This window comes from Mustela putorius, unplaced genomic scaffold (assembly GCF_011764305.1).
Source record: "Mustela putorius furo isolate JIRA1106 unplaced genomic scaffold, ASM1176430v1.1 tig00003898_pilon_pilon_pilon, whole genome shotgun sequence".
Classification (NCBI taxonomy): Eukaryota; Metazoa; Chordata; class Mammalia; order Carnivora; family Mustelidae; genus Mustela; species Mustela putorius.
The window spans coordinates 15,476,946-15,502,986 of record NW_025422047.1 but is presented as its reverse complement, the minus strand read 5'-3'; the positions used below and the strand labels follow the sequence as shown (position 1 = coordinate 15,502,986).

Here is a 26,041-nt window from a genome sequence, read left to right as displayed (position 1 = left end):
GTTCCATCCATGTTGTCGCAAATGGCAAGATTTCATTTCTTTTGATGGCTGCATAGTATTCCATTGTGTATATATACCACATCTTCTTGATCCATTCATCTAAGTGTCTCCCTTTTAAACATCCCTAAAATAGGGTCACCTGGGTGACTCGGTCAGTTAACTGTCCAACTCTTGATTTTTCCTTAGGTTGTGATCTCATGGATTGTGAGATGGAGCCCTATGTCAGGCTTTGTGCTCAGCAGGGAGTCTGTTTGGAGATTCTCTCCCTTTGCCCCTCTCCCTACTCATGCATGCTCCTCTCTTTCTCTCTCTCTCCCTCTCTGAAATAAATAAATAGATTTTATAATCCCTAAAATAAAAAGGGGATAATTATGGGAATGAATTTTTTCTAATGTAGGTGGAGTAAGAGTAGAATATTTTGCTACTAGTGAAATTTCTGAAGCCTAGTAAGAACAGTTGAGACTTTTTTTTTTTTTTTGAGAGAGGAAGAGAAAGAGAGTGGGGGTAGAGGAAGGGAGAGAGAGAATCTTAAGCAGGCTCCACACCCAACATGGAGCCCTACATGGTGCTTGATCTTACAATCTGAGATCATGACCAGAGCTGAAATCAGGAGTCAGACACTTAAACAACTGAACCACCCAGTTGCCCTGAGACATTTTTCCTTATGGTTTTATCAAATAGAATCACTTTTTTTTTAAGTTTTTATTTTTTATAAACATATATTTTTATCCCCAGGGGTAGCTGGGGGAGGGGGGTTGGGAGAAGGGGGTGGGATTAGAATCACTTTTTGATCTTGTTCTCAAGCTTTTAGGGACATGAAGACAGAGGATTTATAAAAACTGTAATCAGGGGAAAATTAATATTCTCATCTAAAATAAATTATTGATTGGGGGCTATAGGAGGAAAAAATCTAATAAATATAGTCATTTTAAGATTACTTATTATGCATGTCATATTTGGGTGGGGTTTTCTTTTTTGTAAATTTTCTACTTTTGTAAATTTTTTCTTTAAAATTTTAACTCCTAAAATTTCCTTGCATTGTGGTTTTTATGTATCTCTTACTTTTTTTATCTTTAGCCATTATTCCTAGCTGGATATTTTTGCCTGATATTAATGTATAGTGACTGATTTTACAACCAAGGTTAAATATTCTGAAAGTAAGGTTTTTAGTGTAGGTACAGTTGACATGAAGTAAAAGGTCCTTTTATTATTAATATTATGTCTATTCTAGATACCAGAAATAAAGTAATATTACCTAAAGATGTATTTAAGAATGATTCAAAATAGACCAAGTTTTATTTTTTTAATTATTCCTCCCAGAGAATATTTTTGTTGTTTTTTTTTTACTTATCTTGCCAATGTTTCTTTATACAAATAAGGCAAACATATTCTTATAAAAGTCACATACTATATATATTCAATCAAATTATATACTCTGTTCTATACCTTGCTTTCATCACTTAATGATACGACATGTAGATCTCTTCAAATCAGTATAGGGAGCTTCCTCATTTCTTCTTAGATCTGCATGTATTCCATCAAATGGGGTGCCTTTATTATTTTTTTACTAGTACTTCACTACTATTAAATACATGGGTTGTTCATAATCTCTAAGTTTTATATATTATGTCACAATCAATAAACGTACTTGTGTTCTTTCATACTTACATAGGAGATTGTATAGGATATAGTCTCAGAAGGGGGATTGCTAAGTCAAAGAGAAAATGTATCTGTATTTTTGTAGATATTACCAGATACCCTCTACAAGAGATTGTTTGCTTTTGAGCATGTTTTGAAGATTTTTTTAAATTTATTTGACAGAAATCACAAGTAGGCAGAGAGGCAGGCAGAGAGAGGGGGAAGCAGGCTCCCCGCGGAGCAGATAGCTCGATGTGGGGCTCCATCCAGGACCCTGGGATTATGACCTGAGCTGAAGGCAGAGGCTTTAACCCACTGAGCCACCCAGGCACCCTGTTTTAAAGGAAATAAATCATATGGTTTATTACCCTTCTTGACCATTCTAACTTCAACTTAATCTAACCTTGTTTCCACTCAAAATTTTAAAATTCGGGTTCCTAACCAATTCTTTACTCTGTCAATGATAAATGCCTACTTACCTCAAGCATCAGACTGATATCTAATATCCTTGAATGTGTAATGTCAAAAATCAATCTGAGCGACTTTCCTTAATTCTTCAGAGCTTTATCTACAACCAGTAAATCCAATTAGTCTACCTGGCACCTGATAATAATAAGTGCCACAATCTAGTTAACAAGCCTCAGATTACCTGTTTTCTCTGTGTTAAGATATCCTTAATGACTATTTTGTTCTTTTAGGCTGATTGACATACTGATTAAATCATACAGTTCTCCTTTTCTTTTCTTTTCTTTTTTTTTTTTTAAGATTATTTATTTATTTGACAGACAGAGATCACAAGTAGGCAGAGAGGCAGGCAGAGAGAGAGAGGAGGAAGCAAGCTCCCTGCTGCACAGAGAGCCCAATGACGGTTCAATCCCAGGACCCTGGGATCATGACCTGAGTCAAAGGCAGAGGCTTTAACCCATTGAGCCACCCAGGCGCCCCCAGTTCTCCTTTTCTTTAAGTCATGGCAAGACTCCCTTGTTACCTTCATGTATATTCATGCTGGTTGCAGGGAAAACATACCAAGTATTTCCTTATTTGAATTTGTTGTCAGTATATGGAAAAGGTGCACCCTAACATGCAGAGGCCCAAGCCTTCTATTGCATTAAACAAGAGGGTCATGGACAAAGCTCTGGGCTCTGTCCTAAAAGACCTAGGCCTGTGTCTTAAATGATAGCTTAAAGCTGTAGCTTAGAGCTGTACAATTTCCTGCACTTAGTTATGTCATCTGTAAATTGTGGAAAACCTTACTTTGTTCACAGAATGGTTTGTGACCATAATACGAGATAATATAAATGAGCTTTATCAGGTCTAAAGTCCTGTTAAGTAAAAATGAGATGGTGTATTTATTTCCTCTAACTGAAGCAAGCCATAACAATATCCTAACCTCTATTCCATCCATTTTTGGTTCTTTCCATATTCAACGTACATTGCTAGAAGAAAATCACTATTATGCCTTTTTGTAAAGAAAAAAAAAAGCCAGAATTTAAGAAAATATTTTGTTTTCCCTTTTAGCTATTGACTTCAATATGACAAAAATTTTAAAGAACCCAAGAGCATATACAATGCCCCCATTCAAGGAAGAATCAAGTGTATCAAGACTAACAACAAAGGTTTGGAGCATAGCAATTATTAAAAATGTTCTTACTTATTTAATTTGCTATATAATTAGTTGAACAATTTCATATAGGCAATGTTCATTATTACATTCCTGACATATATTTTAGAAAAATTTAATGATCAAAAGTGATTTATTGGAGAGGATAACCTTAATGTTAAAAAGTCATTTTTTTAAAGTCATTATTTTTTTTTTAAATATCCTCATCGCTAAAGGAAAAAAAAAAAACATAGCATTCATCTTTTCTCACACTTCTGCCACTACTTTTCCTTGGGTTGATATACAAACATGGCTCTGATCTCAGTAAGTTCTAATCAAGTGTGCAGGGAAAACTTCATAAGAGTTTTCAGCAATGGCTGACCTGTCCCAACGTCTTAAGCCATGATCCAGGGATAAATGGCCATATGTAGATACTATTACTGATAAGTCTTTGTTGCTTAGCATTTTTCCGTGTTTTTGATGGTGCCTCCCTAAGAGAAATCCTTATGGACTTTACCATCTTGTGTTGCATTAGCCAAGATTTGATGAGGTTACTGGCTTGATATTCTGAATTTGCTCTCTTCTTAGACAATTGGGTTTTAAGTTTGTTGCAGTTTTTATTGCTAAAATTTTGTCTGAATTATCTAGTCAAGTCTGACCATTAATTTTATGTTATCCTATATAAAAACCACTTTCTGAAGTCAGTGTTCGTATGTTTCCTGATCTTCAGTAATCCAGATATACAGAATGTTTTCCAACACTTACAGTGCTTCCAAGAATGGTTTGTAAGTACTTAGAATAGAAACTGGTAATCTCTAGGAGTCAGTGTATAAGTTGCATTGTATAGGATAAGTAGAGGTTGTATTACATAGGATAAAGTATAAGTTGCTGTGTAAGTATACGATAATAAAGCCATGTTAGAGGCATCTGAAAAGATTTGGTAATTGTCTTTTATAGTAAGCTCTGTATGTATAAACAGAGAATGTCGTTGACCGCCAAATCTACTGCATTCTTGAGCTATTTAAACAGACATGTGGGATCTACTCTATGCTGATTAATCAGTTGTGTATTATATTCATTTTGGAGCTCTGCTTTATGGAAAGGTATAGACAAACAGAAGTGTTCTGAATAGAAAATAATCAGGATGATCAAGGGCTTTGAAACCATATTTTTTGAGCAATCGCCAAAATATTTAAAGGCATTTCCACTAGAAAATACAAGACCCTGGTGGCCAGAATAACTGTTTTCAAGTATGTAGAGAGCTACTATGGAGAGCAGGATTAGGCTTTTTCTGTGTGGCTCAAAATTTATTTTTACCAATACAAACCAAAAAGGTTTTATGTTTACCCATAAGTGAAAGCTATAGGGAGACAGTTTTCAGTTCAACATAAAGAATTTTTCTAAGCATCAGTGTTGTCCAGGTGCTGAATGGGTGCCTGTGGCTTCCCAATGCCATTTTAAGCATTGGCAGGATGCACATGCAAATTTCAAAGATCAGTTTAGCTTTCTAGTCATCATCAGCAGTTGTCCTTTAATAAATTAGTCAAAAAGTTAAACAAACAAAATCATCCCTTGGACTTTCTAGCTCATCTCTTGTGATGCTTCCAAAGTTTGTAAGATTGCTTGGTTCTCAAATTTAGTACTAGGTTGACTCTTAACTGTTAAAGTCCTGTTTGATGGAATTTTAAAATTTTCTGATAATTTTCTGCCATTGTCTTTTGTGGGGTAGATAAAAGCAATGAGACTTCTGCTAATTGTTTTGGCTATTTGGGATATCTCTAGCAAGAATTCTTTAGGCAACCTCAAACCTTCAGGATTAAACTATTTGAGAAAATGGCTAGGGCTCCACAAAACACTCGATATGCATTTAATACCTCGTTCTGCTCTTGTCAGGTTGAACTATCCTTAAAAAGTCAGGGACCATTATAGAGGAAGAAGGAGGTATTAACTGTGGTTTTCATTTTTAAAAATGGACAACTGCAGCAAAATAACAGAAATGTCTATTTCTAGAATTTCAGTAAGATCTAGGTTCTATCTTACAGTATCCAAGGCAGAAGCCAGGAAAAGGGTGATGAAACATCTTTCTAGACAGACAGTATTTCCTTTTATTCTAGGCAAAGTCTGGTCTGGTTTTGCATGCAATTTAAAGATTGCTCAGCTATCAAAAAGAATGGAATCCTGCTGTTTGTGATGACGTGGATGGGTCTAGAGTGTATTAGACTAAGTGAAATAAGCAGTCAGAGAAAGACAAATACCATTTGATTTCACTCATGTGGAATTTAAGAAACAAAACAGATGAACACAGGGAAGAGAAAGAGAAATAAAATAAGAGGAAAACATAGAGGGAGGCTCATCATAAGACTCTTAACTATAGGGAAGAAACTGAGGGTTGCTGGAGGTGAAATGGGTGGGGCTATAGGCTAATATTGTTAGATAGGTGGTGGGCATTAAGGAGGGCACCTGTTATGACCAACTGATAAAGCACTAAATTCTACCTCTGAAATTAATAATACAGTGTATGTTAATTAAATTGAATTTAAATTTAAAAATTTTTAAAGAAAAAAGGAAAAAAGATCAAGCTAGATATTCAATTCACCTAATGTGAATTTTCACCAAAGACTGAGATGGAGTAAATTATTTACATAATAGAAAATGTGTCTGATTTTGTCATTGAGTTTTCACCATCAAAGAATTGCTTTTGATTATGATAGTCCTACTGTTCAAAGTAATTATGGAGCAATGAAAAAGTGACCATAAGCAAAAGAAACACAAGAGAACATTTATGTATCAGTAAAAGCAAATAAGAATAAAATTTTAGGGGCACCTGGGATAACTCAGAGTTTAAAGCCTCTGCCGTCGGCTCAGGTCATGATCCCAGAGTCCTGTGATCGAGCCCCGCATCAGGCTCTCTGCTCAGCAGTAAGCCTGCTTCCTCCTCTCTCTCTCTCTGCCTGCCTCTCTGCCTACTTGTAATCTCTGTCTGTCAAATAAATAAATAAAATCTTAGGGAAAGAAAAGAATAAAATTTTATTTCCTCACAGGAAGTGGAAATAATAAATCTCTCATCTATGCATTACAAAAATGGAGGAAAGACATAATACATGAGTAGTTACTATCCTGACCTTGTATCCCACAAGAAGTCAGTAATAGAATCTTAAAGCAATTATATTTATGGTCACTTTCCCTGACAGAGAATTCATGGTCGACAGCTTTTTCCATCAGCACTTTGATTACATTATCCACCTGCCTTCCAGCTTCCTTTGTCCTGATAAAAGTTCATCTTTTAATCTTGTTGGGGTTCCCTTATATGTTCTTTTTCTCTTGCTGCTTTTGAGATTTTTCTTTTTGTTTTGGTCCTTCAACACTTTGAGTATGATGTGTCTAGGTGAGTATTTTTCCTGCTTGGAGTTAAGCTTCTTGGATATGTTTTCCAAACAAAGTTTGGAGGTTTTGGTCGCGTTTTTCTTCACATTTTTTCCTGTCCCTTTTTTCTGGAGCTCTTTTCCTTTTCTTCTTTCTTTTTTCTTTTTGTTCTTCAGACAGAAGAATTCTATTCTACCAAGATGATAAAGAAGAAGGCTAGAAGGGCCTTACTGCATGAACTCATAGTTCATACTGTAGTAAACTTATATAATTAAGATGCTTGGGGTGCCTAGTGGCTCAGTTGGTTAAGCATCTGACTCTTGATTTCAGCTCAGGTCATGATCTCAGGGTTCTGAGATGGAGCCCAGCATGGGGATCCCCACTCAACAGAGAACCTGCTTGGGGTTCTCTCTCCCTCTTTGCCCCTCCTGCTTGTGCTCTCTCTCTCTCTCAAATAAATAATAATCTTTTTTTAAAAAAGATACCTTACAGAGTTTCCTTTTATTTATTTTAATATGCCAGATAGTAACTTTATAGTTACAATGCAATTATATTTATTTACAGTTCTTTAAAAACACATAAAAATAATAATTGACTTGATTTTTTTCTTCCCTTTACAGTCCCATTATATTAGCACTGGTCCAGAGTTTAACCGTGTGCTTTTCAATTTTGGAGGTCGGAGTCCACTGATTTTATATTACCTTAAGATGCATGAGTTAGCTGGTATTTCCAAAGCCCCTAGACAAACCAAGATCAAGCTTACTGAAATATCGCAAGAACCATATCCTTTTATAAGCTTTGCTTTAATGTTATCTATTTCTAAAATCTTCAAAACTACTAAATGTCACAATCAAGAAAAAAGTTTAATGCATTTTTTTAACCAATACTTTTTACTTAGTATTTAGTTATATTCAAAACTTTTGTAGCATGTTTAGCCAAAGTATTTTCTCTTTTAGGTCTAAGGCTGTGACTTTGCATACAAGAAAAGTTTTAAAAAACATAAAACCTGGGAACTGGTATATGTCGCTCTTTAGTAAAAGACTGTTATTCTTCAGGGCTCAGTTTTAAGCATCAGACTGTAGATAATGGGCTTTTACCCTTCTCCAGAGGAAAGTTTCAAATGGGTTTTAGCTGGGTAATTCTTTGTTCCAATGATAATTTGTCAGAAAGGTTAATATGTAAAACACAATATAAATAAAATTGGAGCTCTTTCACTATGGCAGCAATGAAGGGCCCAGAGTTCTGTACACTTGTACTCCCCTGCACCCTCCAGATAACCCATGCTGGCCCAGCCCTCACTGGGGCTGATGAACCCCACAGGGAACTAGTACCATGGTCTCCAAACTGGACACAGCTCTAGATATATATATATATATGATATAGAATATGATATAGAATTTTATATATGTGTATGTATATATAATATGATATAGAATTATATATATTCTATTATATATATCTATATCTACTATATATATAATATATAGATATTATATATATATTCTATATATAATATAGATATATATCTATATATCTATTCTATAGATATCTATATATCTATATCTATTATATCTATATCTATTATATCATATTATATATACATACACATATATAAAACTCTATAATTTTATAGAATTTTAATTCTAATTATACATATATAAAATTCTATATCAAAACTCTTATTTATATCTACTTCTATATATCTATTTCTATCTTTAAAAATAAAAAAACTTAAACTTTACTAATATGGTAAATGGGTACCTTCACTTAGCAGATATTTCAGTCTGCACTCTACTGTTTTGAAAGATAATAATGGTGTCTTTGCTCTTGTATTGTTTTCTGGGTATCACGTGTTGCTGTTTTTCTTTGGCTGAACAGATTAAGGTAACAGATTTGGGCAAGCAGACTAATAGATTACATCGTGTAGTTTAACTAAATTAATACTCACAAGTAGACCAATACCTTTAAAGGCCTCTTGGAAGGGGCACCTGGGTGGCTCAGTGGGTTGAGGCCTCTGCCTTCAGCTCAGGTCATGGTCCCAGAGTCCTGGGATCAAGCCCCGCATTGGGCTCTCTGTGTGGCGGGGAGCCTGCTTCCTCCTCTCTCTCTCTGCCTGCTTCTCCACCTACTTGTGATTTCCGTCTGTCAAATGAATAAATAAAATCTTAAAAAATAAAAAAAAAATTTTTTAAAAGCCTCTTGGAAAAAAACTTTGGATTGATGATAATATTTATAATGCAGGAATAGATTTTTTTAAAAAATAAGGAAAATGCCATAATGATTTCTCTCCTACTCGTTGAAGAAGATCCTTCTCAGCCATACTAAGAAATGAAATTAATGGGGTGCCTGGGTGGCTCATTCAGTTAAGTGTCAGACTCTTGATTTCAGCTCAAGGCATCTTGATTTCAGCTCAGGTCATGATCTCAGGGTCATGGGATCCCTGCGACAGGCTCTGCCATAGGTATGGGACCCACTTAAGATTCTGTCCCTTTCCCTCTGCCCCTCTTGCCCCACCCCTTTCTCTCTCTTTCAAAAAAAAAAAAAAGAAAGAAAGAAAGAAAGAAAGAAATGTAATGAAATAAATGATGAGCCAATCAATTCTGCCAAGTTGTAGGCTAAAAAAACCCAAAAATTTTGAAAATGACTATTGGAAATGTGAATATACCTAATTATTATAAACAATGAATCTAGCACTGATATGTATATGTTATACTTTTCAAAATCAGCAAATAATTGTATAATACCAGTTTAATTTGCAAGGCATTTATAAACCAACTATATAGATAACAAATCTCTACAATTTGAGGATAAAAGGTTTATGCCAGTAATTTAAATATTTTATTTTATCTCACTGTTTTTTTATTTTTAGACTGTATGTCTTTTATAATATTTATAATATATTAATACAGATTGATATTATATAATTCATAAATTTGTGCTCATGTAGCTTTTACTCATGGGATAAATAATTAAAATCTGCTCTAACAGAATCTCAGGACTCTTCCTAGGACACTTCTTCCACCTTTTAGTCAAGATAATCTCCAATGACTCACTGACTATATGTACATGGAATTAACTTAGATAGCTCTGAAACAAAAGGGGAAAGGCACACTTCTGAGATTCAGCTGCAAAAAGACTGACATCAGTCCTGTCTGAACTTCCTTACTCTCTCAGAGCCCTCTTGCCAACTATCACATTGTGAGCTGCTGTGTGGAAAAGCCCACATGGTAGGGAAATGAGGAAGGATGTAAGAAATTGAGACCTTTAGTCTAACAATCCATGAGGAAATAAATCTTGGTAATCAACAGGTAACTCAACAACGTTTCAGCAAAAGTCTGATGTAGATGAATCTCTTCAGTAAATTCAAATATTTGTCACATTGTAGTGTAAATTTCACTTGTTTTTCTCACCCAGTAGAGAATAAAGAATCGTTTACCTCTATATCTCTAACTTGGGAAAAAATATCTTAAATATGATATATGTTCAATAAATGTCTGGTGGGTGGGAATAATATGGTTTTATATAAAGATAAGGTCAAATTTCATTTTATTTTTTTTAGTTGACATCATTAAAATTAAGAAAACTGGAGAACAGGAATAGGGGTAGAAATCTGGGAGTTACTGGTACAAAGTTCATCTTTATAGGCATCATATCAAAATGATGTTTTAAACAAATTTATTGAACAGTTACTGTGTACCACTCTTTTAAGTACTTTACATTTATTAATTCATTCCATTCTCATGTCAACTTCTCAGATATATTATTGTCTCTATTTTAAATAAGTAAACTGAGGCACAAGAAACTTATGGCATTTGGAGTCTATCCTTGGTGATCTGGTTTCACAGCCAATACACTTGCACTCTGGCACTTAATTGTTTACACAGGAGAACTGTGTAACTCTGGAAGAAGATAAAGTATATTCGAGTTTTCTAAAGATAATCATAACTGTGGTTTAGGGCAAGGGTGATGAGAGGCAGAGAAGTCAACAGAAGACAAAAGTGAAAGGATGTCATGATAATGTTCCTTATATTTGAGAATAGTTTTTTTTTTCATACAAACATCAGTGTTTTTTTATTCAAACTCTTATTTTTAAGCCATATTTCAACAAATTGAAGGAGTATATTCTTTTTTTTTTTTAATTTTTTATTTTTTATAAACATATATTTTTATCCCCAGGGGTACAGGTCTGTGAATCACCAGGTTTACACACTTCACAGCACTCACCAAATCACATACCCTCCCCAATGTCCATAATCCCACCCCCTTCTCCCAAACCCCCTCCCCCCGGCAACCCTCAGTTTGTTTTGTGAGATTAAGAGTCACTTATGGTTTGTCTCCCTCCCAATCCCATCTTGTTTCATTTATTCTTCTTCTACCCACTTAAGCCTCCATGTTGTATCACCACTTCCTCATATCAGGGAGATCATATGATAGTTGTCTTTCTCTGCTTGACTTATTTCGCTAAGCATGATACGCTCTAGAATAGTTTTATTTGAAATTTCTACTGTTGATTCGGCATTAAATAACTTTAGAAGTTTTTCTCCAGACATGTAAGATTGCATGACCATGTACATTCTATTTCCAAATCCTTTTATTTATTTACCGAGAGATTTTTCACATCTACTTTTTTTTGGAGATTGAATACTCTTAATCCATTGATAAAACAAGCAAATAGAAAATCAATAAGGCTATAGGAAATTCAAGTAGCACTATCAACCAAGTTGACTTGATTGACATTTATAAGAACATACTACCTAACAGAATAATATTCTTAATCTTAAGAAACATTATTTTTTTATGTTCAGTTAGCCGGAATATAATACATCATTAGTTTTTTATGTAGTGTTCAGCAATTAGTTGCACATAACACCCATCACTCATCACAACACATGCCCACCTTAATTCCCATCACCCTGTTACCTCATCCCCCTACGCACCCCCCCCTTCCTCTGTAACCCTCTGTTTGTTTCCCGGGAGTCCAGAGTCTCTCATGGTTTGTCTCCCTCTTTGTCTTCCCATTCAGTTTTCCCTTCCTCCCCTGTGGCCCTCCGCACTATTGCTTACATTCCGCATCTGAGCGAAACTATATGGTCGTTGTCTATCTCTGCTCGACTTATTTCAGTTAGCCTAATCCCCTCCAGTCCATCCATGTCGATTCAAATGGTGGGTATTCAGCCATCAGAAAGGATGAGTACCCACCATTTGCCTCTGATATACTTTCTTAAGTTCAGATACAGAGCAATATCATATTAGATCTATGTGATTTTTAAATCAGAGTCTTATGAAACAGCTACATTTAAAAACAAATTTAACACTGTAGGTAGTATTTGTTTTAATTTGGAGTGACTTGCCAAAGTCATAAGAGGGAAGATCACTTTATTGTCCATGTTTTGGAATTCATATGTAAATACTGAGAGCCTGGAGATGTTTGAGGAAAGGAGGAGAAAGGGAACAAATGTCATTGTACTTCACAGGGATGCTCATGATTCTGACAGGATTTTTAATGTACAACCATAAGGCAAATAATAAACTTTTTTGTTAATGTATATTAAACAATTATTAGCAGAAAATTTGAATATTTTTATGAATAATCTTTGAATATTTTTAAAAATTGATAAATTATGAGCAAAGAGGCAAAAATTTTACTTCCTGGACCTCAGACCTGAATGTGTAATATGTCTTTAAACTGTGTAGAATCATGTGCAAAATCTATTTGGAGCTCTTACTTTTCCCTTCTCACATCATATGTGTTTTTATAAATCACATCGTCCTCTAAATGCATTGAGAGTAGACTAATAAAAAAATACCTGGAAGTCTTATATTTTTTTCCAAGTGAAACACAAATTATTTTTTACAAGATAAAGAAAACTGAGAAACACAGTGTTGGTGTAGTTTGTACTTTGCGTGGTGTAGTTGGTGTAGTTTGTGTCTCATTCCATTAAATGGAATCTCCATCGGCTGTATCTATGCGTGGGTCCTGTTTAAAAAAAAAAAAAAGGTCAATAGATTGTATCTGTATTTCTAACATGAATTTAGAAGTTCACATTTCGTTGCAGTTCAGAAAAAAGAATTCTGAACTCAGCGCAGTATCATAAAGAGTACATTGTGTTACTATAAAGACGTGCTCCTCCCATCACGTATGACAAACTTATTAACATGTAAAACGGGGCCTTGGGTGGATTGTTAAACTCTGTTATTGAAAATAATGTGAGATATTGCAAGACTTAAACCATCATAAAAATAAAAGGTATACAAAGCAATCATCTGTTGTTAATTATCTGAGATGTGGTAGAAGCAAGTAGTCAACAGTGGAAAAAAAGAAAAGGAAGAAATCCTGATATTCATGAAAGGTCATCAGCTCTGTATAACACTCTGTCTTCACACAGTAAGAGTCCAGTGGGAAACTCTTTAGAGCCATGTGCAACTTCTTTTCACTGTTATTTATAAAAATACTTCCAGTAATCTTTGTCATATGTGCATACATAAATTTTTTCCTCAATGATATGTGAATAACAACTTGTCAGTTGTTACTAAAAATTAGTATCAAATATATTTTTCATTTCAAGTCATTGATATTTCAAGTAATTAACATATCCAAGGATCTGGTAATCTCATTTTTAAAAGGATAAATTAGCTAAAAGACAAATGTTTGAAAGAAACCTCTAATCCAGAACCATCTCACCTAGTTATTTTTCTAGTAAAGATAAGATAAAATACTTTTTTCCCCTCAGTCTTAATAGAATTTTCAGGATGAAGTGGGTAGGAAGGCCTATACTGCTGGAAAGTTTGTTCTCTTATTTATGAGATTATACCCCCAAAATTCACTTCCCTTCAGCTTCAAAACTAGGGGTGTGGATATGATAATATTGACTTTTAATGAGATCTTTCAGATAATAGAAACCACATGTTAGCTTCCTGGAATGGGTTTTTTAAAATACATTTTTGTTGAAAACACCTAGCCCTCAAACCCTGTGGCAACACAGACATCCTCCACCAAAACTTGATGGAGAACTGATAGTTCCTTTAGTTGTCTGTAAAGAGGAAGAACAGGGGCAAGATATGCTAAGGCTGAGAAAAGGAAGAGAATGAAGGGGAGAGATAAAGGAGTAGAGAGGAATCCCAAAACCCTTGGTTGCACTGAAGGAGTCTCTAAAATATACTCTAATTTGAGCCCAGATTTGAGCTGCTTCTCCATCAGTATCAGATGGATTGGACTAGATAAATTTCAAGTCTTTTTGAATCCTGAAATTTATGATTCTTTTTTTTTTTAAAGATTTGTTTATTTATTTATTTATTTAAGAAAGAGAGTGAGAGAGAGCATGAGAGGGTAGAAGGTCAGAGGGAGAAGCAGACTCCCCATGGAGCTGGGACCCCAGTGCGGGACTCGATCCCGGGACTCCAGCCAGGATCATGACCTGAGCCGAAGGCAGTTGCCTAACCAGCTGAGCCACCCAGGTGCCCTGAAATTTATGATTCTGTTGGAAGAATTGGACTTTCCATGCTGTCAGTGGTTAAACTAGTAAGTAGCCCAGTTTTTTCCTGAAATGACAACATTCTCATTTTCTCAACTCACTGTAGAACAAGGTTCTTCAGAGCAGACACTATCTCATTCTCAGGTATCAGCTTCTTTAAAAGGTCACCAGAATAACTAGCTGACCAAGTAAAGCCAAGAAAGAATATAAGTTTAAGAGAACTTTAGTAGTGTCTCGTAATGAGTAAATTCAGGGATATTTATAGGGTTTTAGGGCCTAAGTTGGATGATTTCAAGTCAGGCTATGCAAGGCAGGGAATTACCTGGGATTTGGCAGTGTTTAATTGGTTTTGTGGGCCCAATGAAGCAAGGATCTTGAAGTGAGTTTTGATGAGCAAACTACTATAACTCGTTCAAAGTCTTTTCCTCATCAGAAAGCATTTTCTGGAGCTTGTAGCTAAGGTATTTTTACTCTTATTCTCAGTATTATAAAATATAGCGATGAAAAAAATGTATGCTTGGTCCCCAAACTTTTTAACACAGGGACAGCTTAATAAGACATTTGTCAGTCATATTTTTACCATCTCTTAACAAGAACAATTAGACATCCATCTGCAGATATGAGTGCCTTTGTGGGGAACTGTGGGAGCAGCACTATATGGCAAAGGAACTGAGGGGAATCTCACCAGCTGTGCATCAGGTAATAGGCATACAGACCTCAGTTCCGGCTGTGGGCCCCCTAGTGACTTGTGAACCAACTCTGGCCCCTCATGACTACAGTCTGGGAACCCCTGGAAACCATTTCACAGACAATCATCTATGGACAAGAGGGCCTTTGTGAAAATCCAGTTTTCCAGCAGAGAAGTTCCAGCATTATAGAAAAAAAAAATACACGTATGTGCACATGCACGCACACACACATATGTATATATATGAGTGTGGACACACTGGAGAGGGTAAGAACAGTTTGAGTTCACTCCTCCCCCAAGGTGCGCAGCTTAAGACCAAGAGAGATCCTTTCTGCCATGATTTCTCACCGGGGAGAAAGTGATAAAGTGTATGTGAACACTCAGCTTCCCTAATTGTGTGGGTTGCTTCCAGAAAGGCCCAATTCTCTCTTAGCCCACTTATCACTGAATCATGAGCTGCATGACTTGGGGAGAAAGAAGAGACTGGAAGAGTGGCAGATAGGACTCTCAGAGAGCACCAAAGGGATGCACATTCTCCTAACTGTGTCATAGACTCCCATTAAGAAGCGTGCACAAAAACCGCTAGGGACACCTCACCCACAAATCTTCCCAACCAGCCCATGGATAGACCACCCCCGCTTGACCCCCACCCCACCAGTGCTCTTGTGCCTTACCCACACATACTCACATTCTGTGGACAGCTCCCTGTGCATGCTCCAAATGGCAGTGGTGAGAACAAGCTTTGGCAGATGGTTGGTGAGCACACACAGAAAACCTATGCCCGCCCAAATCTGTGGTTCAGGGAGATACCACAAAATTGAGCTTTAATCCACCTTTGGGAAAACAAAAGGAAGACTGTCGGCACTTGCCCTGGTATGCTACAGGATCAAAAGACGGCATACATACAGCCTTAAGAATTCTGCCACAAGGAGACTAGTATCAAATCAACATACTCATACACTTTAAACTCACACAATGTTTCACATTAACTATATCTCAATAAAGCTGGAAAACAAAAAAGTTCTGGGACAGGAAAATATATATGGTGGTTGCTCTGAAAGCCCATATTTGCTTCCAGAATAAGGGACTTATTTTTCAGGTGCTGGGGGGTCACTATGGCAGAAAGCCCTCCGTTGCTAACACCTTATAAGGATTGCATCATTTAATAATAGTGGCCTTGCTCAATGGCAGATTATATGTTTTTAAAGTGGCCACAGTAGTATCTTCCTTCCTACATGCTCTTGGTACAATGTGACGCTGCCACTTGTCCCATCAAGAGGTAGCACCTGTGTCCACTCCCCTTGAATTTGGGCAGACATTTATATCTGCCTCAACCAATGTGGTGTGACTTCTGAAGCTAGGTCATAAAGGGCTTTAAAGCTTCTGCTATAATGCTTCTGCTGTTGCTCTTGGGATGCTCTCAGAAACATCTGCTGTGTGAGGAGGAAGTCAGACCACATGGAGAGGCCATGCTCCAGCTAGCAGCCAGAGCTGAGGTTGAGCCACAGCCATCGTCAAACACCAGACATGTGAGGAAGCCTTTGAGACTGCTCCAGCTCCAGCCACTACCTGACTGCAAATACATGAGAGACCCAACTAAAATCCACTGAGCTGAACACAGTCAATGCCTCTGTCATTATCTCAATATCTCTATTGAGATAATGATAATAAATGGCAGTTGTTTTATGCCACCAAGTTTGGGATTGTTTGTTATGCAGCAATAGATAACTGTACCATGCTCCCTTTCAAAGGTAGCTCACATCCATTGACTAATGCCATAAAGTCACTGAGGTTGAGAGCCCTTCTACCCCAACTCAGAACAATTCTGAAGCGTCATCCCAGCTTTGGAACTCCCTATAGGGCAGCTTAGACTTCCAGCGGAACTACTATCACAGTTCAATGTCTCTCTCTCTTTCTCTCTCTACTCAATTTTACTTCCTTCCCTTGCAACCCAGAAATGTTAATCCCAAGAGCACTCCCTAATAAATCTTCTGCACACTGATCTCCATTTCTTGGTCTGCTTGCAAAAGACCCACATGGGATAGTATGTTTCCTCCTAGTATTACTTAACACAGGGGGGAACAATGTCGTTTTCACTTCTCACCATTCTAGCGAAAACAATCCATTGATTGCTCAACTGTTTTTTCTTCTGGATCCCCAATAGTCAATGAAATAAAAATAGAGGGGAAAAAAAGTATGGGAATTACATTTTGAAAAAATTCATACTTATGTTTTGGGTCTCATGTGCTACCACGAAATGGAGCTGTCTGCTCCAAGAGTTTGGGCAGAATTGGCCAGATGGCTTCCCACAACTTCTAGAATTATTTCTTCCTAAGGCAGGACCTTACCATGATCTAGAAGCAGGCGTGATTAAATGTTGAATTAGCCTAACAATCCCATATCTGGTAGTCATTTTTGCTTTGATTAGAGGACTCAAAATCTTGTGATCTATATAAGAATTGTGCAGCATATAAGTGTCTACTGGCCTTGACAACATGCTTGTTGTCAAGCGGAACAAGGGGGAAGTGTAATGCAGGTCTGTTTTATGCAGTAGGTTGGGATCACCTATTTATCTCTACTATTGACCCTTGCCCGGCTTTCCTCTCCTGCCCCAGTCCTAGTTCTGAATTCTAGATGTGTTGTCTGCTCAAATTATTATTTTCCAGATGCTTCAAATCTTGCTTAAGTGTCTGATTCTGTCCCATTACCTGAATGTGCCTTCATTACCTGGTTCCAGACTCCAGACAGTTTCTTATGTCTTGTTTAACAGGAAAATCTAGATGCTAGGTGCTGTGCTATGTGCTGAAGAGATGACTGTCATCTCTGCTGTCAGGTAACTTACTGTCTAATGGATGACCTTGTCCACAAACTTGTTGGCTTTACTGAAGATACAGCCTTTTCCTAGCATTCCTCCCATGCTTACCTGAACAATTTCTATTCTTCCCCAACCTCAGTGTTTAAAAGCTGCAGCACAGTGACCTTCAAGGAAGATGACATATTTAAATGTCCAAGAAGGCACACTTCATTTGCCTGGAAAAGTATGGAATCTTCAGAGAAATGGATAACTTTTTGCTTATTCTGGAAGCAATCAGAGCAACAACTGAAGTATAAATGAGGTACTTAGGTAGTGAACAACGGTAGGCTAAATAGAGGCTTAGAGAGAAGAAAAGAGGATTCAGTAGGTTGCTCTTTTCCATTAAATGAGTCTTCTTCCTTTCTACAATTTCATATATCTGTCTGTATAATCCAGTATTAAGACTTGTGGAAATCCCACTGGAAGGGTGAAAAAGAAAGGAGGGAGTGGGGAAATTGGGAAAAATAGAGTCAAAGAATGGAGCCAGAAGCATAGAAATGCACTGAAGCAAAGGAGGCACCTATCAATGTCTATTTGACAACTATCAAGGGTTATAGTAAGGGGCCAGTCAGCTCACTGTATCTTCGTCTTCCATATCCTAGAGGTTAGGAAAGGAAAAGACATAACCTGAAGCAAAGAAGAGATAAGTTGCCCAAGTCTTGGGAATTATGCAAGCGGTGCCAGGGTGGCTCAGTTGAGTGTCTGCCTTTGGCTCTCAGGTCATGATCTCAGGGTCCTGGGATTGAGCCCCATATCTAGCTCCCTGCTGAGCAGAGAGTCTTTTTTTTTTTTTTTTTTTTCAGTGTACCAGAATTCATTGTTTATGCACCACACCCAGTGCTCCATGCATTACGTGCCCTCCATAATACCCACCACCGGGCTCATCCAGCTTTCCACCCCCCACCCCTTCAAACCCCTCAGATTGTTTTTCAGAGTCCATAGTCTCTCATGGTTCATCTCCCCTTCCAATTTCCCTCAACTCCCTTCTCCTCTCCCTCTCCCCATGTCCTCCATGTTATTTCTTATGCTCCACAAATAAGTGAAACCATATGATAATTGACTCTCTCTGCTTGACTTATTTTACTCAGCATAATCTCTTCCAACCCCATCCATGTTGCTACAAAAGTTGGGTATTCATCCTTTCTGATGGAGGCACAATACTCCATAGTGTATATGGACCACATCTTCCTTATCCATTCAACATTGAAGGGCATCTTGGTTCTTTCCACAATTTAGCAACTGTGGCCATTGCTGCTATGAACATTGGGGTGCAGGTGGTCCTTCTTTTCACTACATCTGTATCTTTGGGGTCAATACCCAGTAGTGCAATTGCAGGGTCATAGGGAAGCTCCATTTTTAATTTCTTAAGGAATCTCCACACTGTTTTCCAAAGTGGCTGCACCAACTTGCATGCCCACCAGCAGTGTAAGAGGCTTCCCCCCTCTCCACATCCTCTCCAATACACGCTGTTTACTGTCTTATTAATTTTAGCCATTCTAACTGGTGTAAGGTGGTATCTCAATGTGGTTTTTTTTTTTTAAAGATTTTATTTATTTGACAGAGAGAGATCATAAGTAGGCAGAGAGGCAGGCAGAGAGAGGGGAAGGGAAGCAGGCCCCACCTGCTGAGCAGAGAGCCAGATGCGGGACTCGATCCCAGGACCCTGAGATCATGACCTGAGCCGAAGGCAGCGGCTTAATCCACTGAGCCACCCAGGCGCCCCTCAATGTGGTTTTGATTTGATTCTCCCTGATGGCTAGTGATGATGAACATTTTTTCATGTGTCTGATAGCTGTTGGTATGTCTTCACTGGAGAAGTGTCTGTTCGTGTCTTTCAGCAAGGAGTCTTCTTCTCCCTCTCCCTCTGCCCCACTCCCCCAACTCATGCTCTCTGTCTCAAGTAAATAAATAAAATCTTTTTGGATAAACAACAACAACAACAACAAATTACATAAGGTAAAAGATGCAAGAATTATCAAGGTGAGAAAATGGACTCTACAAAAGGCAAAAGTCACAGCACCTTCAGGGGCATTCTGAAGATAATTTATTTTCAAAGATAGACCATTGATTCTTACTTTGTATACTCAATTTTGTGGCAATAGCCCCTAAGGGGTGGTTTTCTTTTCCTCACTGTTCTTAAGAAGCATCAATAACTTCTCCAAGTAAGAGTTAACAAACTGAGTAGTCTTGACTAGATAAACATATATTTAGAAAACCAAGAATAGTATGTGATCTATTCAATAATATTTTATAATATTACATAAAGTGATAATATGTACTATTTAGAGGAAGATTTAAAGAAATAGACATATGTATGTACATAGAGTTAGGTATTTACTGTGTTTTTCATAATTTTAGAACTGCACTGTCTGGTATGTTATCCACTAGCCATGCATGGCTATTTAAACATATATTTAAATTATAAAATTAATGGGGCATGTCGATGGCTCAGTCAGTTAAGTGTCTGACTCTTGGTTTCAGCTCGGGTCATGATCCCGTGGTTGTGCAATCAAGCCCCATGTTGGGATCTATGCTCAGCAGAGTCTGCCCAAGATTCTCTCTCCTTCTCTCTCTGCCCTCCCCAATAAATTAATCTTTTAAAAAATTAATTACATAATAAGATTAAGTATAAGTAGAACTACAGTTCTTCAGTTACATGGACTCATTTCAAGTGTTCACTATCTGTGTGTGACTGTTGGATAGCGCAGATATTGAACACATCCCTCATAACAAAAATGCTCTATGGACAGCACTGTCTTGAGTAAGAAGGCAAGTTTAATCTCTTCACAGAACTGGAGATGTCACCTTGGGATATCAGACAGCCAGCACATACAGAGCTTCATTTTGCCTTGCCACTTGCAGACTTCTAAGTTTAGAAGTTCAGTGGTTTAAGATTACATATAATTTATTCATCCACTCCTTATTCATCCATCCAACAAAATTACCCACAAAGTTAATTTCCCCTTATATTTTTCTTTTTTGGGTTGTATTTTTTCTCTTTTATCCTAGTTTTGTTTAATTTTTGGTTTTGTTCAGAGATAACTACTTTTAGCATCGTGCAGAATTTTGCAGTGTTCCTCATGGCTTCAATTCATAGAAGAAAGCTTACCACTCTCTGTAGAAGCCCCCAGATCAAGAACTTTATAAATAACCTATATCTGTATAAAATTCTGTGATTGCCTTTTGATGGTCAGATATTTGATCCAGGGACTCCCTTTACTTAATTCCCATTGATGCTAGTTTATGTCAGTTACCAGAATAAACTCATAACTCCCCCTGCTAGGCTCTCAAGAACTCCTTAAAGGACCAGATTTTATATTTAAAAAATATGTATTTTTTTATATAAATATAAATATATATATATATATATGACTTAATGAGTAGAGCACTTTATAAGCATAAAAACATCATAGAACATAGTAGGATAAATGATATAAGTATTTAAATTTTGTTCTCAGAAGAGAAAAGGAGGTTTTATTTTTATTTTTAGATGACTTTTAATTGAAGCTATTCTAAACTTTGTTGAGTAGGTTGCTAAGTTTCCTCTTTTAGCAAACTCTGCCAGTTAAAAGTGTATGCCAAGTTAAAAAAAAAAAATGGGGGTGGGGTGGAGTAGAAAATGAACATCATACTTTTTTTAAGAACTGAGGAACAAAGGGGTTTTTGTTTTACAGGAGTTGAGTATGTGTATGTGTATTGTAAGCATTTTGCAGCCACCTTGAGCCAAAGACAATTAAAAAATTGCTTGTAAGATCCAGCATTTTTTTTCTTTATTTCTTATACACTCCGTTTAAGTTCTCATTAGGGTTTTTCTTTTCCTTCCTTTTAATAAAAGGCACAAGACACAAACCACAATTCAGCAAGCTTGTTATTAAACTAACTAATGAAATGAATAGAAGACTTTAATGCCTTAGGTAATCAGGTTCCAGGGAATGGATTTTATCAATTTTTTTAGCCACAGTTGGGATTTTAGATTATAGACATGGCTCAGTGGAAAATTAAGCGGCGGGGGTTGTGGAGCAGGAGGCATTTGCATCCTGGAGAGTTAGTACGAGTTAAGATTTTGGCTTTTTTAAACTTAGTATAAATGTGTTAAAGCCCAATTTATATCAAATAAGAGAAGAAAATTTCATTCGCAGTTTAAGTGATTTCAACCACTGGAAAAAATGTATATTTTTGCTATATATGTTACTGGTCAATTAAAAAAAAATGGGAAAATCCATAGCTTTTTGAGTGCTTAGATTTAAGACTAAAAAGTAATATCTCAATTAAATATAAAATTGACAATTGACTAGATTATAATTTTGTGTTCATCTAACCCAGTTCTCCTAGAAGGTGGGCAGGCAAAGGAGAAAGTAGATAATGTCCACACTGTTACTTTGCATTCGCCCCATAAAAGTCACTGTGAGCTTATGGCTCCAAGTGATTCTGAGAGATGTTCCAGGATTTCCGAAAGTAGAAACCATATCCTAGCTTAGAGCTGAAGTCTCTATTTAAGAACAAACAAATTGGCTCCTTTGGTGGTTTTCTCACATGTATTTGTTTCTGTTTTGTTTCATGTATTATTTGTCAAATAACCCAATTTGGTCCATCTTGGGAGTAGAGCCTCTAGAATTTCTATCTTTGTAGGAGGGGTTTAATATTCAACCCAGTTACAAGCAAGGCGCTGTATTTGCAAAGCAAAGCCACAGTTTGTATGTTTACTCAGAATAGCTTTGTGAGTGGAGAAGAGGTTGATGGAAATAATGGGGACGGATAAATTCCCTCCAAGCAACTCTTGGAGCTGTCTCTGTTCAAGGGCATAAATTACAAAAATTATGAAATCTCTATAAATCAACAACTTGTTTATTCTGTCTTATCAGGGAATGCACTGTTGCCATAACTAAATTTTCCGGATAACTGGAGCTGACCTTCTAAAGCACCAAAATTTACATTAACCACTTTAATGAAAATTGTCCTTGAAGATATATCATACTTCCCTGATTTCTTAAGCAATATAGCAAAAAAACAATTAACTTGGTGGCAATGATGACTAGGCTTCTCAAGATGAAGCCTATGATTCAGCTACACTTGAAATATCAGTAAGAATGTTTGCTCAGGAGGCCAAGAACAGCACCTCCCAAACACCCCTTCTATACCAGCTGGTACTCGAATGAAGGTGCTAAGCAGTCCAACAGCAAAGACGGGAAACTGTGTCATCAGTCACAGAATCCTGCCGAGGTGGCTGTAGCAGAACAGAGGAAGCTCCCTCAACCAACTGGAGACAGCTCTGCCCTAAAGCAGAACAGAATGCAAGGCTTTTATAGTCTTTTGCCTATTTTTTATAGCTCTTCTGTCTTCTACTTGAAAAACTGCCTATTATTTCCCGTTCCTACTCATTATTCCTGTAAGTCAAACTCCATGTCTTACTCATCTTTGTGCCTCCATGCCTAGTCAAAGCCCTGGCAAATTTGCTGAATGCTTTTTGCTAAATCTGTGTTAATATTTCTGGTAGCCTTACTCCCTCGGTTTTCTAAGCTATGCTACAAAACTACTTCTAATGATGTCTTAAGTAAGGAAACTTACTGAAACCCCTGTTTTATACGTTAATACCAGGCCATGTAGAATCTGGGTGGTGTTCTGACGGTGCCACTGTCTCCCGTAGAATAAGGCATATGGGGTTAGTGATAACTTTTTAAAAAATTTCTGGATAAACGGTTGTGTTGTGGATGTTTGACACTTGCAATTCTGACATTGAGATATTTGAAGTGTAAGCAAAGGTAAACAGGAGAAGATAACTGTTCTAAGATCACTTTGGGCCACATGCTAAGTTATTTTAAGAATTTAATTTTTAGGATTAAGAATTAAGTGAATTCTGGTGAATAAATGAGGAGATTGTGGCCATTGTTTGCTGCCGAGTTTTCTTTTATATCTTATACAATTGCCTTATGTGTAGGAGGGATACTTCCTTGGGGCTTAAGCCTGGTAATCTCATTAGCAATTCTAAGAATACTCTAAGGAGTAGATCTAAGGAATATGGGGTAGACAGCAAAGCCTCCTGCAGCTTCATCCCAGGACAGTACTTTGGGCAGATAGGAGAAAATTTGCCCCTGGGACCTTCTTTTCCTGAGTCTCACACATGCCCAACTTCTCCAAGGCAAGGCACTTCCTTTTCAGAAGCCTTTCTTCATCTGTGTTATAATCAAATTGGACCCTGCAATTTCTGAGGCCCCTTGTTTAGTTAATACTCTGTTTCTAACAGGAGATCAAAGCCCTCAGAGTCTCAACTGAGACCGTTAGAAGTCTCCAGGTTTTAGTGTGTCCCATACCAACCATGAGATGGTTGGGAAGTGCCAGGACACAACGATTTTATTTGTACCCAAGTGGCTCCATCTCTGTTTAGTGGCTTGCCTCGTAAATCCATGTAGCATTGCATGAGGAAACACAGTGTGAGGTCAGTTCAGACAGCGGATTTGGAAAACATGTTACCACAGTCTTCCCCAAGGGATCAAATATAGCCATTCTTCATAATTTGTAAACTGTAAGTACTCTAATTTTCTACAGTTGGGGAAAATTGATGACTTTATGTATCTGATGAGAATAAAAATTAGGATATTCGTTAACAGACATTAACAGAAGTCAGCTAAAAACCATCACGACTGAACAGTGCAAAAACAAAAAAAAAAAAAAAATGCTGAGATCTTAGTAGCAACATCATACAGCCCAGAACCTCATTACACAACACAAATATACAACTGACCAACTTTTGTAGGCAAGGAGAATGACTTTATAAAGAATATATACCCAGCTCATTTTAATAATGACATATGTTCAAAATTAATAATTTATGAGAAATAAAACATAGCTCTTTGGGGGCGCCTGGGTGGCTCAGTTGGTTGAGCAACTGCCTTCGGCTCAGGTCATGATCCTGGAGTCCCAGGACCGAGTCCCACATCGGGCTCCCAGTCCACAGGGAGTCTGCTTCTCCCTCTGACCTTCTCACCTCTCATGCTCTCTTTCACTGTCTCTCTCTCTCAAATAAATAAATAAAATCTTAAAAAAAAAAAAAACCAACATAGCTCTTTGTCTTAATACCAGTAGTATATAATGAATGTTCAAGGGAGAAAATCCAATTAGTTCAGAGTGACAAGCACCATGTCACTCATAAATGCTTCATCATGGGGACCATACTCAAGAGCACAATATAACTTTGTACAAGGATAAAACCTTTGCAATTCTAACAGGAACTCTGAGAGAGAAATTATATATATTACCAGGAAATAGCTGCATGCAAATTAGATTTTGGCAGCTCAAAACCATGTACACTTTAGGAAAAGCATATCTTTAGTTGTGCTAATCATGTTATAAGAGGAATGTTATTCAACTTTCTGTGATTTTTACTCAGGAGAAGATCTTAAAGTTTCAATCACTAGATGTAGTGAGGAGAGTAGGACACATGTTAAAAGTAGCCTGATGTCTTTAGGTATTCTAGGTATTCTTTGTTTCAGGAAGATTGCTAAGCCTTCTCTTCTAAAGCTGCTGGATTTCATCACAGTCTGTGACAGGCAAAGGGCAGAAAAAAACTAAACGTGGAAATCTGGCATGACTGAAATTGCAGGCTTTTTGCTTATGTAATGAACAGGAATACAACCTCTTTCTTTCTTCTTTTTTTTTTTTTTTACTTTGGGCATCACACCAGTCCAAAGCTAAGCAGGAACCAGGCTATCTTTTCCCAGAACTTAGAGGGATTTGAATTTGGAGAGACACAGCCCTCCCTTGCTACACTTGAAGGTGGGTGCAGTGTAGGGAAATGTCATCCTGGAAAACACAACTGGGGAAGAGAAGAGAAATTGATTATATCATATAAGAAAACCCAGCAAAACTTATGCATCAGGGCAGCAGCGCCCCTCTAGTACAGATACTCTGAAATCTTTTGCAAACATTAAAATAATCACTACAAAACCTGGATGCATGGGAAAATTATGATAGTTGGGTAAAGGAAGCAACCATGCCATTATAATAATAACATAAAATACATATTTGTATATGATAGATGGTAAGGCACACAGAAAAATGAAAATAGTTTTATTTTTTGGAAAGTGGAATTATAGGAGAATTTTTTTCTTTTCTTTTGCTTACATTAATGCTGCTCTAATATTCTTTGTGCAGTAATATTTTTTGCTTTTACTGAGATATAATTAACATATGGCATTGTGTAAGTTTCAAGTGTATAGCATAGTGACTTGACATATGTATATTGAGAATTGATTACCACAGTAACATTTTTCAAGTCTCACTGAAACATTGTCAAAATGAGTAGATCCTGTGAGGTTTAGGTTTTTTTCAGCTTTAATTATTTAAAGTGAGGCTTTCTTTACTTCCCTTTTAGATTTGAGGACTAATCTGTCCATAAAGTTGTCATTTACTGTATAGTCAAAAATGTTATG

The 26,041-nt window shown here is 37.0% G+C and overlaps 1 protein-coding gene across 6 annotated transcripts in view; it reads left to right on the top strand.

Moving 5' to 3' along the window:
* Positions 1-26,041, top strand: part of FAM227B (family with sequence similarity 227 member B) — a 194,366-nt gene that overhangs the window by 155,908 nt on the left and 12,417 nt on the right. For all 6 annotated transcript variants that reach the window (XM_045067751.1, XM_045067750.1, XM_045067753.1 and 3 more), the window contains 2 exons: positions 3,157-3,254; positions 7,222-7,382. In XM_045067751.1, the coding sequence (XP_044923686.1) occupies positions 3,157-3,254; positions 7,222-7,382 (259 nt within the window). The remainder of the gene's footprint in view (positions 1-3,156; positions 3,255-7,221; positions 7,383-26,041) is intronic.